At 39.0% G+C, this 16,603-nt stretch overlaps 1 protein-coding gene and 2 pseudogenes across 1 annotated transcript; 1 reads left to right on the top strand and 2 right to left on the bottom strand.

The window, feature by feature from the left end:
• The window catches only part of LOC146905951 (uncharacterized), a 35,440-nt pseudogene extending 24,513 nt beyond the window's left edge, over positions 1–10,927 (top strand).
• On the bottom strand, positions 4,958–6,784 carry LOC146905952 (uncharacterized; annotated as a pseudogene).
• A 2,866-nt stretch (positions 10,928–13,793) lies between the features above and the next one.
• On the bottom strand, positions 13,794–14,600 carry LOC146905950 (uncharacterized). Its single transcript, XM_085728688.1, has 3 exons — positions 14,460–14,600; positions 14,139–14,372; positions 13,794–14,018 (listed from the first exon to the last, which is right to left on the bottom strand). Exons 1-3 carry the CDS (start codon positions 14,598–14,600, stop codon positions 13,794–13,796), a joined length of 600 nt encoding a protein of 199 aa, XP_085584814.1.
• Positions 14,601–16,603: the final 2,003 nt, after the last annotated feature.

The raw sequence follows: 16,603 nt of genomic DNA, 5'->3' as shown, positions 1-16,603 counted from the left end.
AGCCAACACCTGTGCCATCGAAGCCAAAGCCTGTGCAATTGCCGCATCATCTCTACCACCAGCCATCTCACTTCTACACAAAACCAACCAACAGATAAGAACAACAGCACAACAACACAAGAACAAGTACCGAAGGTAACTCATTACCATTCGCATACTAACAGGGTAAATCAACATACACTAATCTACTAGTCTAGACAAGACTGACCACGGCTCTGATACCAACTTGTAACACCCTATTTCTATTAAGCGGTAAAACGCGCAAATACATCAGAAATATTCTAGAAATAGATGCTACGTCTCAAAATAAAACCAATTAACGTCATGCATATATATAATATTTCAACGGTCACAGCGGAATTCAAATCATAAACTTCAACATATACATGTCATGGTCAAATATATCCTCATATGAAAATACTCCAAATCCGACAAGTGGACAACAACAACAACATAGCAACAGAATCCAAAAACAACAAATAGACACTAAGCCTAATCAGAGCCTAGATACTACGACACTGACACGACAACGGAGAAAGCTCCCATCGTCCAAACATCCAACAAGCAAACTCACCAAGCGTCTAGTCCTGCACAACGTCTACCCATCCATACAGACAGATAGGCGGTCGAAACCACTGAGGGTTAGCATTACATCATCATAATCCATATAAGATTAATAAGAACTTTGAAAATGAAAGATATAATCAAGGATAAAGAATGACAATTCATACATAGTTCCTCAATATTCACCACATATAAGCAATCCAAGATCATTCAATATCATTATATCAAGTTCATATCCACAAGTGTATCATACACATATTACAACCTCACCTTGTCAATCAACAGTTAACAATTCAATCCGCAAGTACAATTAGCAATAATCAACCATCAAACACATCTTAATGCAATTCAATCCACCAACAGTTTATGCAATGTCTCTAGACTCATCTAGATGCATGTGGTACCAAAACACCTCAAGGTCGTCACCTTCGATGCAACAAAAACATCGTAATCACCTCTATTGGATATAAAATCCACCACCATCAGTCATGTATGCATGAACATATGACTCAACTACAAATGCATATGTTCACACAAACAATAATCACCTCACCATCACCAATACTTGTATATATGCAATCATTAACAATTCACCACCACATTTCATATATACAATCACCAACAATATTCAAAAATTCCACAACATGTAGTTGTCACATAAATACACCACCAATCATCTTTACATAACATATAATAACTCTCCATAAAGGATTCACCATCAATTAATTCTCAAAAGTCATTTCTAGTTAAGTTCGTCTCTCAAAATCACAACATTAAGTTAATTGAACATTTGAGTCAAAACCAAGTAAACAAGCTCAATTGCCTATGCCATGTATTCTCACAAGTCACATAAGCGTGTAATAGAGATTACATAAGCAATTCATCGGCCAAACACAACGAAATTATATGATTCACTAAGTTCGTCTCTTAATTAATTCATTTCAATGCCAAGCAACATAAGAACTCAATAGACCCCTTTAAACAAAGTTATTTCCTTCATAAAACACCCCTAGATGGTTAGGATAAAGCCCCTACACTTTGGAACAAGTTTGGAAGCAATTGGATTGAAGAAAAATGCATTTTAAGGTTTCTTGTCAGATAGGATCGTGGCACGTGGGTCTCCCATCGTGGCACGATTTTTCCAGATTCAAAAACACTGAAATTTCTGGTCACCATCGTGGCACGTTCTTAGTTCAACCATCCCAAAATCATTTTCCAAAACCTCACATCACACTCATTTTTCAAATCGGTTAACACTCGAATTTTCACACGAAAATCCTGTTTTCTCCCAAACGACTCGACTAACAAAATCACAACATGAATACAGAAATTCTACCAAGTTCAATTCATCCATCAACATCAAAAACTCAGCCAACAATTTCATATATCAAAATTTCATTTTGGTCCTTCACATGAACAACTTAACACAACTTCACAAATTTGAACAACAACAACAAATCTCATCATAATTCTCCAATTCATGATACCCAATGCATCAATTCATCAACAACACATCTAACAATAACAACAACAACATCTAATCATGAAATCATCCACAATTTAACAACCACAACTTCATTCTTCATCAATTTCACACAAAATCATATCATATTCATATATACCCATTTTGACATACAAATTCAACAACAACAACACAATTATCATACAAATCATGTTCTCAAACATAACAACAACAATTATGCACGAATTTACATCAATTAAAACCAATTCATCAATTTCATGAAAATGGGTAAAAGAGAAAAGTTATGAAATTATGAGTGAAGCCTAACCCTCTTACCTTAATTCTCCACAATCACTAGCTAGTGCCTCACTTTAGCTCCAACCCTTGATTCTCTAGCCTCTTCTAGCTCTCTCTAGTCCCTTCTCTTCAAAACCCTTTTTCTCCTCTTGAGCTTTTCTCTCTAACTCTCTCTAATTGTGAAATGAAATGAAATGAAATGTTTGAAACCCTATCTCTTTACTAACACAAGTTTATAAAGGCTCACTTAATGGGCTTATCTCACAAACCTTAATGGGCCTAACCCATTTCTAATTCAACCTCAAAAATGTTACTACTCACTTACCGGTAAAATATAACACTAACGGTCACTTAACGGTAAATAAAATAATTACTACACTCTCCAACACTTAGTAAAATGAAACCCTCACTAAGCACTAAAAATAACCTTCGGCAAAAATTACAAAATTACCCCTGCCCTCAAAATGACCAAAATACCCCTAAGTCCAAAATGACTAAAATACCCTTCTAACACCGAATTCTACGAATCCCAACCAAAAATACACACAGAGGCAATTAATCACATAAGAGCACATAGAACACACATAAATAATAAATAAAATAAATCTAGCGAAAAATCCGGCTGTTACAACTCTCCCCCACTAAAAAGAATTTTCGCCCTCGAAAATTACCTGAAGGAAACAACTCTAGATACGCAACCCTCATCCTACTCTCCGATTCCCAAGTGGCACTCTCACCAGTCGGTCCAACCCAAATCACTTTAACCAAAACGATCTCCTTGCCACGCAAACGCTTCACTTCACGATCCTCAATCCTAACTGGCCAAGTCTCAACAGTCAAATTATCCCTTACTTCCAAATCATCCATTTGGATCACATGAGACGCATCATACACATACTTCCTCAACTGAGACACATGAAATACATCATGAAGATTTGACAAAGATGGTGGTAACGCAATCCGATACGCTACAACCCCAACCTTCTCAACAATCTCAAAAGGTCCAACAAAACGAGGAGTTAACTTCCGACACTACAAAGCACGTCCAACACCGGTTACAGGATTCACTCTCAAAAACACATGATCACCAACCTGAAACTCAAGGTCTTTCCTCCTCTTATCATGATAACTCTTCTGCCTACTCTGAGACGCTTTCATCTTCTCTTGGATCATCTTCACCTTTTCCGTAGTCTCTTGCACAACATCCGGTCCTAGCAAAGCACTTTCTCCTAACTCGTACCAACACAAAGGAGTCCTTCACCTCCGACCATACAAAGCCTCAAACGGTGCCATTCCGATGCTAGAATGAAAACTGTTGTTGTAAGTAAACTCAATCAACGGTAAATATTCAACCCAACTGACACCTTGTTCCAAAACACAAGCCCTCAACAAATCTTCCAAACTCTGAATAGTCCTCTCCGTCTGACCATCGGTCTGGGGATGATAAGCAGAACTCAACCTCAACATAGTCCCCAAAGCAACTTGCAAACTCTCCCAAAACTTAGAAGTAAACCTCGGATCCCGATCCGACACAATACTAGAAGGAATACCATGCAATCTAACAATCTGCTCAATGTAGACCTCGGCCAACTTTGCCACAGACATACCGGTCTTGATAGGAACAAAGTGTGCCGACTTCGTCAACCGATCAACAATCACCCAAATAGAATCAAAACCCTTAACAGTCTTTGGTAACGCTCCAACAAAATCCATCGATATACTATCCCACTTCCACTCTGGCACAAACAACGGTTGCATCAAACCCGACGGTTTCTGATGTTCAATCTTGGACTTCTGACAAACCAAACAAGCATACACAAACTCTGCGATCTCCTTCTTCATTCCAGGCCACCAAAACAACCTCTTCAAATCTTGGTACATCTTAGTCGCTCCTGGATGAATACTCAAACTACTTCTATGACCTTCTTCCAAAATCTATCTCTTAAGCTCAAGAACACTTGGCACACAAACACGATCACGAAACATCAAAACACCGTTCTCATCCAATCTAAAGTCTCCACCTTTGCCTTGATTAACCAACACCACTCGATCTACAAGTTCCAAATCTTCCTTCTGACCATTCTTGATCTCCTCCAGAATATTACTTGTCAGCTTCAACATTCCCAACCTCACACCATCCGGCGTTAACTCACTAACCAAACTCAAGTCTCGAAATTGCTCAATCAACTCCAACTTTTTCACCATCAAAGCAGACATATGCAACGACTTTCTACTCAAAGCATCAGCAACAACATTGGCCTTTCCAGGATGATAGCTCAACTGGAAGTCAAAATCCTTAAGATACTCCAACCATCTCCTCTGCCTCATATTCAACTCTTTCTGGTCAAACAAATACTTCAAACTCTTATGGTCACTAAACACTTCAAACTTAGAACCATACAGATAATGCCTCCAAATCTTCAACACATACACAACAGCCGCTAATTCCAAGTCATGAGTCGGATAATTCTTCTCATGCACTTTCAACTGCCTCGAAGCATAAGCCACAACCTGAGGATTCTGCATAAGCACGCCACCAAGACCCATCTTAGAAGCATCGCAATACACAACAAAAGGAAACTCACTTCCCGCAACCAAAACTCACACTTCGACAACTTAGCAAACAACTTATTCTCATTCAAGACTCCTAACACAATCCTCAAATGCTCGGCATGCTCTTCTTCAGACTTCGAATACACCAAAATATCATCTATAAACACCACCACAAAACGATCCAGAAAAGGATGAAATATTCTATTCATATACTTCATGAAGACACCTGGCGCATTAGACACTCCAAATGGCATCACAGAATACTCATAGTGTCCATACCTCGTTCTGAACGCAGTTTTGGATATATCTTCCGCCTTCACTCTAATCTGATGATATCCTGATCTCAAATCAATCTTGCTAAACACTTCCGCACCAACCAACTGATCCATCAAATCATCAATCCTCGGAAGCGGATATCGATTCTTGATTGTCACCTTGTTCAACTGCCGATAATCCACACACAACCTCATGCTTCCATCTTTCTTCTTTACCAACAACACAGGAGCACCCCACGGAGAAACACTCGGCCTGATAAACTGTTTCTCGAGCAACTCTTCCAACTGTTTCTTCAACTAACCCAATTCTGATGCAGACATCCGATAAGGCGCAATCGAAATAGGACTCGTTCCAGGCACCAAATCAATTGCAAACTCAACCTCTCTCTCCGGTGGTAACTCGGTAATGTCGTCCGGAAAAACTTCTGGGAATTCTTGCACTACAGGCAAATCACCAACTCCTTTCTCACTACTCTCCTTCAAGGAAGCAAACATCATGAATACACTAGCTTCACCACCCAAGGACTTCTTCACTTGCTCCGCGGTCAAGAACCTTCTACCTTCCTCAACTACCGGCTTAGAAAACGTTACACTCTTGGTTAAACAATTAATGTTAACACCAAAAGTCAACATCCAATCCATACCAAAAATAACGTTCATATGCTTCAATGGAAGACACACAAGATCCAACTCAAAGTCAACATTACCAAAACTAACAGGACACTTAGCACACACTAAAGAAGTAGTCACTGAACCACTAGCCGGGGTATCGATAACCATCCCTCGAGACAACGGAGTCACAACCAAACCCAAACGCTCAACACAACTCGCCGCGATAAAAGAATGAGTAGCACTAGTATCAATAATTGCAATCAAAGGAGTACTATTGATAAAACACATACCTCGGATGAGATTATCAGGATGCTCCACCTCTTCCGCATTCAATGCAAACACCTTCCCCGCCGCCTTCTTCGGCTTGGTACACTTAGTACTGATATGCCCCTTCTCACCACAATTGTAGCAAGTGATCTCCTTCTTGCACTCAGCAGCCTTGTGACCTGCTTCTCCACACTTGTAGCACTTCTCACCACTCTTGCAATCATTAGCAAAATGACCCAATGTGCCACACTTGTAGCACCTCACCTCAGCAACATTCACCTTAGAGCCTCCACCAGATTCTCTCTTCTTGCCTTTGTCTTTGTTGTGCGGTTTCCCAAATCCATGCCCCTTTCCTTTCTTCTCATTCTGAGCCTTGTAGTGATTAACCTTAGCCCTTCCAGCATCATCAAACATACGACACTTATGCACCAAAGTATCAAAATCACGGATCTCCTGAATACACATATACTGGTAGATGTCGGGCCTCAAGCCACTCTCAAACTTTACACACTTAGAGACCATAGCATCCTCTACATTGATGTACGGGCAAAACCTCGAAAGCTCCTCAAACTTTGCCGCATACTCAGCCACTGAACGGTTCTCTTGCTTCAAGTTCAAGAACTCCACTTCCTTCTTAGTCCTCAAATCCTCAGGAAAGTACTTCCTCAAAAACTCAGTCTTGAACCTAGCCCAAGTCACAGCTCCACCAGCCTCAAGCCTTCCCTTAGCATTGGTCCACCAATACTCAGCCTCCTCTGCAAGCATATGAGTAGCCAACCTGGCCTTCTGGTCCTCACTAGTCACCATAGCATGGAAGATCCTCTCCATGGCCAGCACCCAACCCTGAGCTCCATCCGGGTCATATCTACCCTTGAACGTCGGCGGACTGTTTCGCAAGAAACGATCCAACCTTCGCTCCTCAGCCTCACCAGGATCACGATGACCCACTGCCGCTTGCTCAGTAGCCTGAGCCAACACCTGTGCCATCGAAGCCAAAGCCTGTGCAATTGCCGCATCATCTCTACCACCAGCCATCTCACTTCTACACAAAACCAACCAACAGATAAGAACAACAGCACAACAACACAAGAACAAGTACCGAAGGTAACTCATTACCATTCGCATACTAACAGGGTAAATCAACATACACTAATCTACTAGTCTAGACAAGACTGACCACGGCTCTGATACCAACTTGTAACACCCTATTTCTATTAAGCGGTAAAACGCGCAAATACATCAGAAATATTCTAGAAATAGATGCTACGTCTCAAAATAAAACGAATTAACGTCATGCATATATATAATATTTCAACGGTCACAGCGGAATTCAAATCATAAACTTCAACATATACATGTCATGGTCAAATATATATATCCTCATATGAAAATACTCCAAATCCGACAAGTGGACAATAACAACAACATAGCAACAGAATCCAAAAACAACAAATAGACACTAAGCCTAATCAGAGCCTAGATACTACGACACTGACACGACAACGGAGAAAGCTCCCGTCGTCCAAACATCCAACAAGCAAACTCACCAAGCGTCTAGTCCTGCACAACGTCTACCCATCCATACAGACAGGTAGGCGGTCGAAACCACTGAGGGTTAGCATTACATCATCATAATCCATATAAGATTAATAAGAACTTTGAAAATGAAAGATATAATCAAAGATAAAGAATGACAATTCATACATAGTTCCTCAATATTCACCACATATAAGCAATCCAAGATCATTCAATATCATTATATCAAGTTCATATCCACAAGTGTATCATACACATATCACAACCTCACCTTGTCAATCAACAGTTAACAATTCAATCCGCAAGTACAATTAGCAATAATCAACCATCAAACACATCTTAATGCAATTCAATCCACCAACAGTTTATGCAATGTCTCTAGACTCATCTAGATGCATGTGGTACCAAAACACCTCAAGGTCGTCACCTTCGATGCAACAAAAACATCGTAATCACCTCTATTGGATATAAAATCCACCACCATCAGTCATGTATGCATGAACATATGACTCAACTACAAATGCATATGTTCACACAAACAATAATCACCTCACCATCACCAATACTTGTATATATGCAATCATTAACAATTCACCACCACATTTCATATATACAATCACCAACAATATTCAAAAATTCCACAACATGTAGTTGTCACATAAATACACCATCAATCATCTTTACATAACATATAATAACTCTCCATAAAGGATTCACCATCAATTAATTCTCAAAAGTCATTTCTAGTTAAGTTCGTCTCTCAAAATCACAACATTAAGTTAATTGAACATTTGAGTCAAAACCAAGTAAACAAGCTCAATTGCCTATGCCATGTATTCTCACAAGTCACATATGCGTGTAATAGAGATTACATAAGCAATTCATCGGCCAAACACAACGAAATTATACGATTCACTAAGTTCGTCTCTTAATTAATTCATTTCAATGCCAAGCAACATAAGAACTCAATAGACCCCTTTAAACAAAGTTATTTCCTTCATAAAACACCCCTAGATGGTTAGGATAAAGCCCCTACACTTTGGAACAAGTTTGGAAGCAATTGGATTGAAGAAAAATGTATTTTAAGGTTTCTTGTCAGACAGGATCGTGGCACGTGGGTCTCCCATCGTGGCACGATTTTTCCAGAGTCAAAAACACTGAAATTTCTGGTCACCATCGTGGCACGTTGGCCCCGCATCGTGGCACGTTCTTAGTTTGACAAACAGCGCCAGATTTTTAACCTTCACATTTTCGCGCATAAAAATCAAACCGTTAATCCGTTTTCGATGCCGTTTTCGCCTACATTCTGCTAACACTTAGCTCTATCATAATGTACAGAAAAATTCAAGTTTCAACCATCCCAAAATCATTTTCCAAAACCTCACATCACACTCATTTTTCAAAACGGTTAACACTCGAATTTTCACACGAAAATCCCGTTTTCTCCCAAACGACTCGACTAACAAAATCACAACATGAAAACAGAAATTCTACCAAGTTCAATTCATCCATCAACATCAAAAACTCAGCCAACAATTTCATATATCAAAATTTCATTTTGGTCCTTCACATGAACAACTTAACACAACTTCACAAATTTGAACAACAACAACAAATCTCATCATAATTCTCCAATTCATGATATCCAATGCATCAATTCATCAACAACACATCTAACAACAACAACAACAACATCTAATCATGAAATCATCCACAATTTAACAACCACAACTTCATTCTTCATCAATTTCACACAAAATCATATCATATTCATATATACCCATTTTGACATACAAATTCAACAACAACAACACAATTATCATACAAATCATGTTCTCAAACATAACAACAACAATTATGCACGAATTTACATCAATTAAAAGCAATTCATCAATTTCATGAAAATGGGTAAAAGAGAAAAGTTATGAAATTATGAGTGAAGCCTAACCCTCTTACCTTAATTCTCCACAATCACTAGCTAGTGCCTCACTTTAGCTCCAACCCTTGATTCTCTAGCCTCTTCTAGATCTCTCTAGTCCCTTCTCTTCAAAACCCTTTTTTCTCCTCTTGAGCTTTTCTCTCTAACTCTCTCTAATTGTGAAATGAATTGAAATGAAATGTTTGAAACCCTATCTCTTTACTAACACAAGTTTATAAAGGCTCACTTAATGGGCTTATCTCACAAACCTTAATGGGCCTAACCCATTTCTAATTCAACCTCAAAAATGTTACTACTCACTTACCGGTAAAATATAACACTAACTGTCACTTAACGGTAAATAAAATAATTACTACACTCTCCAACACTTAGTAAAATGAAACCCTCACTAAGCACTAAAAATAACCTTCGGCAAAAATTACAAAATTACCCCTGCCCTCAAAATGACCAAAATACCCCTAAGTCCAAAATGACTAAAATACCCTTCTAACACCGAATTCTACGAATCCCAACCAAAAATACACACAGAGGTAATTAATCACATAAGAGCACATATAACACACATAAATAATAAATAAAATAAATCTAGTGAAAAATCGAGCTGTTACAACGATGCTCTTTGGGCCTATCGGACAGCCTATAAAACTCTCATTAGTATGACTCCTTTTAAACTAATTTATGGAAAATCCTGTCACCTACCGGTTGAACTTGAGCACAAAGCTTATTGGGCAATAAGGAATCTCAACTTGGACCCAAACTTAGCTGGACATAAAAGAAAACTTCAATTAAGTGAGTTAGAAGAACTTAGGATAGATGCATATGAGAATGCCCGTATTTACAAAGAAAGAACTAAAAATTGGCATGACAAGCATATCCTCAAAAGGAACTTCAAAAGCGGTGATCTCGTGCTGCTCTTTAACTCTAGATTAAAGCTTTTTCCAGGCAAGTTAAGATCAAGGTGGTCTGGTCCGTTCAAAGTTTGCAATGTCTACCCTTACGGGACGGTTGAAATTTCTTCTGAAAAGACTGGACCATTCAAGGTTAATGGCCAAAGATTCAAAATTTACAATACAGGTGAAGTTGTTGATGAAGAGACCATCTTGGCTCTCACAGATCCTCCTTGAGGAATTACACTTTCACTTTTGTCAAGCTAGTGACGGTAAAAGAGCGCTTCGTGGGAGGCAACCCACGTATTTAATTGTTTTTCCTGTTATTTCAACTTGTTTTGTAGGTAATCGTCCGACTATGATTCGAAAAAGGAAGCAGAATTGAAGATTGACAGCCAGAAGGGTGGCGCGGCCCGTGCTAAGGTTGGCACGGCCGTGCCAGCATGAAACCTCAAAATTTCCACCAAAAGGCAGAAAGATGGCACGGCCCGTGCTAAGGTTGGCACGGTCGTGCCAGCCCGACAGTCCTACATAATTCAATTTTTTGTTTTCTTCGGCAAATTGTGAGCTTTCCGCACCCCTTATACTCTTACATCTTCTTCTTCTTCTTCTTCTTCTTCTTCTTCTTCTTCTTCTTCTTCTTCTTCTTCTTCTTCTTCTTCTTCTTCTTCTCTTTTCTTTTATTTTGAATCATTGAGGACAATGTTTCTCCTAAGTGTGGGGGGAGCCTAATAAAGTGTCTTGAGTCGTAGTGTTTCCAAACTCCCTTGAACTTTATTCTTTTGTTTTGTTTTTATTGCGAAAGGCATGATTAAGTAGCTTGTTTTTATTGAAAATTATGGCATAAATTTTTTGTTGTCTTCTCTTAAATGGTTGTTTCTTGTACATGAAAGTGATTTCTTGTGTTTTTAGTGTTCTTGCTATACCCACATCTTGTTTTATTGTGAAAATTCTCCAATGAGAAAAGCACTCAGTTGCAATCTTTGAGTAAGTGTATGAGTAGGTATTTTAAGGAGCATGTTCTAACTTTAATGGTAACTTAGACCCTTAAAAGTCTTCAGAGTAAAAGTAGTATAAGTTTGTGTGGGAAATAATGTGCTATATTGTTATAATGTGTTAAACTAAAATGGGGCGGGAGAATGGCACCAACATGTGGAGGAAAGGACACCCTTTCTCTGACTTCCTAAATGTGGAGGTGACTCCCTAAATAGAACTTAAGTTCTAAATCTCTCAAAGGAGGAAATAAATCCATCAAAGCTAGGTGGAAAGGACACCCTCTCCATAAAGACTTCCTATGAGAAAATGATAGCCCCTAAGCAATCTGCAGCCCCAAGTGCTTAAATTGTTAATTTAATTCTAACTAAATTTCCATCTCTCTTATATGAAATGAAGAAAGGACTTTTCACGGTTACTTTAGTATTAAGGATAGAACCTGTTCCTCATAATATATGTCTTATACAGGAGCAAGAAAAGGGTTGGACTGCACACACACACTCACTTGAGACTTGTTGTTGGGTTGAATAGGTTCACAAGGAATACTTGAAGTTGTGATTAATGTACATTGGAATAAAACCTTAAGGGATACATGAGTTTTCAATTGTGTTGCCATATGTTAAATCTTTTTGTTGCTACTATGTCTATTGCCTTTTGCTTGAGGACAAGCAAAGATTCTAGTGTGGGGGAGTTTGATGAGTCAATAATTAGTCAGTTTTATTATAATATTTAGTTTCGTTTTAATTAGATTTGATTTTATTTTATTTTAATATTGTTTCCTTTTTGAACTATTTTACTTCAATTGCATATTTTTATATTTCAGGAATAAATATTTGATGGATTGAGTCTTGGAGCAAAAGAAAGGAGTCTGGAGCTGATTCGGAGCAAAAATACAAAGATTCGGGAACAAATATATAATATCCCCAAGTCAGAAGCTTGGCACGGCCCGTGCCAACATGTGGCACGGCTGTGCCACCCCCCAGAACACCCATTTGCTGCTTTTGCTTAGGACTTAAGCTACTCTGTTTTAGTTTTACCAAAAAGCTCATGTAGTTGCTTAAATTTTAAGTCAAATGTAAACTATAAATAGAGTAGCCTCCCATCACAAACGATCATCTTTATTTCTTGGAATTCAATAAGTGACAATTGTCTTTCTTAATAAAGTTCTCCTTTTTATTTCGTTACTTTCTTGTTATTTATTTTATGTTTTCTCTCTTCTTCTCTATGTCTACGATGAGCATGAGTGAGTAGACTTCTTTGTCTTGGGATTGTTGGATAAGTCTAATGACGTAATCCGAATCAAACCAAGCCTTAAACCTTAATTCTATGTAACCCTAATTTCTAATCTAAATTCACCTTTTTAACATGAATTAACCATTATCAAACTGTGGAAGCGAACGCGGAGGGTTTGATAATTGTTAATTCATCATCTCAAATATCAATTCTTAAAGCGAACGCGGAGCTTTGATATTCGAACAAGTGAATTTAGACAAGGATTGCGAAACATGAGAATAGTCTAGCAAACCTTGAGACATATAAAGTTTCGAGCTTCAAGGATTCCAAGGGCAATCACCCATGAGAATAGGTGTGGTTGTTGGAGGAACACACTCATTGACTTCGAGAGAAGCTTTGATACGCTAAAGAGAAATTTGTCTTTAGAAATTTGGACTAACGTAAAATTATAAGTTTAAGGGTTCGTTTGTGAAGGATTCGTCATTACGATGAACCAATAATCCCAAGGCTCTCTTTTTATCATTGTATTTCTTTTCAACCAAATGAAACCCTCTACTTTATAATCCTTCATCTCTTCTAAATACGAAACGATACTCCCTGTCAGAACAACTCCCTGTCGGAACGATACTATCTTTTATTACTACTTCGATAGACCGTGCACTTGCAGTTTGTCCTATCATGTCATCCGAAAAAACTTCTGGAAACTCTTGCACTACCGGCGAATCACCAACTCCTTTCTCTCCACTTTCCTTCAACGAGGGAAACATCATGAACACACTAGCTTCACCATCCAAAGATTTCTTTACTTGTTCCGCGGTTAAGAACTTCCCATCTACCTCAGCTACTGGCTTACAAAACGTTATACTTTTGGTTAAATAATTGATGTTAACACCAAAAGACAACATCCAGTCCATACCGAAAATCACATCCATGTGCTTCAACGGAAGACATACAAGATCCAACTCAAAATCATCATTACCAAAATTAACAGGACTCTTAGCACACACCAAGGAAGTAGTCACCGGACCACTAGCCGGGGAGTCAATGACCATCCCTTGCAACAACGAAGTCACAACCAAATTCAAATGTTCAACATAACTAACCGAGATAAAAGAATGAGTAGCACCGGTATCAATAATTGCAATCAAAGGAGTACTATTGATAAAACACATACCTCAGATAAGATTATCCGGCTGCTCCACTTCCTCCACATTCAATGCAAACACCTTTCCCGCCACCATTTTCGGCTTGGTACACTTAGTACTTATATGGCCTGCATCTCCAGAGTTGAAACAAGTAATATCCCTCTTACACTCAAATGGCTTATGACCCTTCTGCCCATACTTGTAGCAGTTGTCTCCCTTCTTGCAATCATTGGAGTAATGACCAAAAGTCCCACACTTAAAGCATCTGATATCAGTTAAACTCGGCTTAGAGCCTCCACCCACCTCTTTCTTCTTTCCTTTGTCCTTGTTGTATGGTTTCCCAAATCCATGACTCTTTCCTTTCTTATCATTCACCGCCTTGTAATAGTTCACCTTGGCCTTTCCGGCATCATCAAACATTCGACACTTGTGCACCAAAGTATCGAAATCCCTAATCTCCTGAACACACATATACTGATAAATCTCTTGCCTCAGACCACTCTCAAACTTCACACACTTCAAAAACATTGCATCCTCGACATTGATGTACGGGCAAAACCTCGAAAGCTCCTCAAACTTAGCAGCATACTCAGCAACCGACAAGTTCTCCTGCTTCAAGTTCAAGAACTCCACTTCCTTCTTGGTCCTCAAATCCTCAGAAAAATACTTCCTAAAAAATTCACTCTTGAACCTTGCCCAAGTCATAGCCTCTCCAGTAGTCTCAAGCCTCCCTTTAGCATTTGTCCTCCAGTACTCAGCCTCCTCAGCAAGCATGTGGGTAGCCAACGTGACCTTCTGATCTTCACTAGTCACCATAGCACGGAAGATCCTCTCCATTCCTTGCACCTATGTCTAAGCTCCCTCCAGGTCAAACCTTCCTTTGAACGTCAGCGGATGGTTTCGCAAGAAATGATCGAGCCTCCGCTCCTCAGCTTCTCTAGGGTCACGATGACCAACCACCACCTGCTCGTTGGCTTGAGCCAACACCTGTGCCATTGCAGCTAAGGCCTCTGCAATTGGAGCATCATCTCTACCACCAGCCATCTAACTTCTACACAAAACCAAACCAACAAATAGGAACAACAGCACAACAAAACAAGTACCGAAGGTAAATCAATACCATTCGCGTACAAACAGGAGCTTCTTTCTCACGCTCTCGTATTAGACATGAGCTTCTTTCTCACTTCTTTCTCACGCTCTCGTATCGGACATGAGTTTCAACTGGAACCTGTTTACATTCAGACATGTTTCACTTCACAAAATATAATGGAATAACAAGTACGAGAATAAAACCAAATGAAAGATAAAATAAATAGTTGAAAAATTAGAGACCAAAATGCGAGAAATAATTGGTGTGACATAACCGGCCACCAAAAAAAAAAATTACTTCGTATACTTATATAATATATATAATATTAGTTACATATTGGCCACAAATATCCAAATTACACAACCGGCCACCAAAAAATACGTTAGTGTAATATCGACAAAAAATAGGACGAACACCGACAAAAAAGTGTCATAACCTATCTAACTAGACTAGTGACAGTGCATAATCTCCATCTTCTTCCATGACTTTGAATTCTTGTTTTGGTTTCTCCGGAGTCGTAGTCTCACAAAAAATTGGATTGTGCTCATTTGTTGGTTTGTTTGGCGGCTTCAGCTCCTTAGACATGAGGTCATTGAAGGCAAGGTTGCCTATCCGTAAAAGTAAAATGTTATTTCTCTGCCTCACCAATCTTGATGTTACTCCGTTCTCCGCAAGGCGGTGGTAATAGACAACCTTCTTTCAAAAAAACATGAAGAAAGTGCCCGAGAATTAAGCCAAGACACATGATGTTGGAATGTGGGTTAAGTGGTAGAGCACCTCATATTGAGAAATATGTCTCACATATACCTCTTTCGGGCAAAGTCAATTGAACAACGACTCCTTTGTAGCAAGTTGCAATAATGTGACCCATATCTCGTAATGTCAATCACTTATCTTCAAGCGCAATTCCACTTTTACTTGTTGGAGGGTGTAAACCATCCAAGATATATTTATAACGCTTCTCGGTACCAAATATCGACAAATAGTCACTCTTATGATTTTTCAACTCACGAATAAGTGCATGATGAACCAATATATGATTTTCCTCATCCATTCCCATGTGCTCAACCATGACCCAGAATCCACAATTACCATCCCCTTTAACATTCACAATATCTTCAATGAAAGGTCTCATGATCATTGACATTTATGTAATGTATGGTATATTCAAAAAAGGTTTTGAAGTAGGCATCAAAGCTTGTGAGCGGGAGTAAGTGCCAAGACGTGCACCTTTACTCTTTGGAACCTTAATATTGGGTTATGAGGATTGACTATCGGGATTTTGAGAATCAACACGCTCCCACCTAGAGGGGATTCGACCCGTGGATTTCGATTTCGGTGTAGACCTCAGCCTTTTAGGTGTTCCCTTGGTTACCACTTTTCTTGGAGGTGGATTCAACATTGTGTCCTCTGGAAATCCTAGTTGACGTAACACCTCTTTGATGTGGAGTTTCATCTTGTAAGGGGCTCTAGACGTTCTTAAATGGCGTTCCATTCCTCTGTAATGGAAAAATATGCATCAACCTCTTCTCCATGTACACCTAACCTTTGCCAATGAGGGTGTACTTCATCCAATAGGATAGACAATTTTTTCTTTCTCTTCTCGGCAATAATACATACACAAGGCAACCTGTAGCTTGTCTTTTGCACACAACCACAATCTTCTTTATCAAAGTCGAATGTCCAAGAGCGTGCTAATTCGCCATATAAAACCAAATGCGGCTCTAGATACATACCCCTCCAACTCAAA

This window comes from Medicago sativa, chromosome 7, assembly GCF_051527215.1.
Source record: "Medicago sativa cultivar Bolivia chromosome 7, Bolivia_mono, whole genome shotgun sequence".
NCBI lineage: Eukaryota > Viridiplantae > Streptophyta > Magnoliopsida > Fabales > Fabaceae > Medicago > Medicago sativa.
Note: the sequence above shows the minus strand (reverse complement) of the source record. Positions and strands in the feature narration are given on the sequence as shown.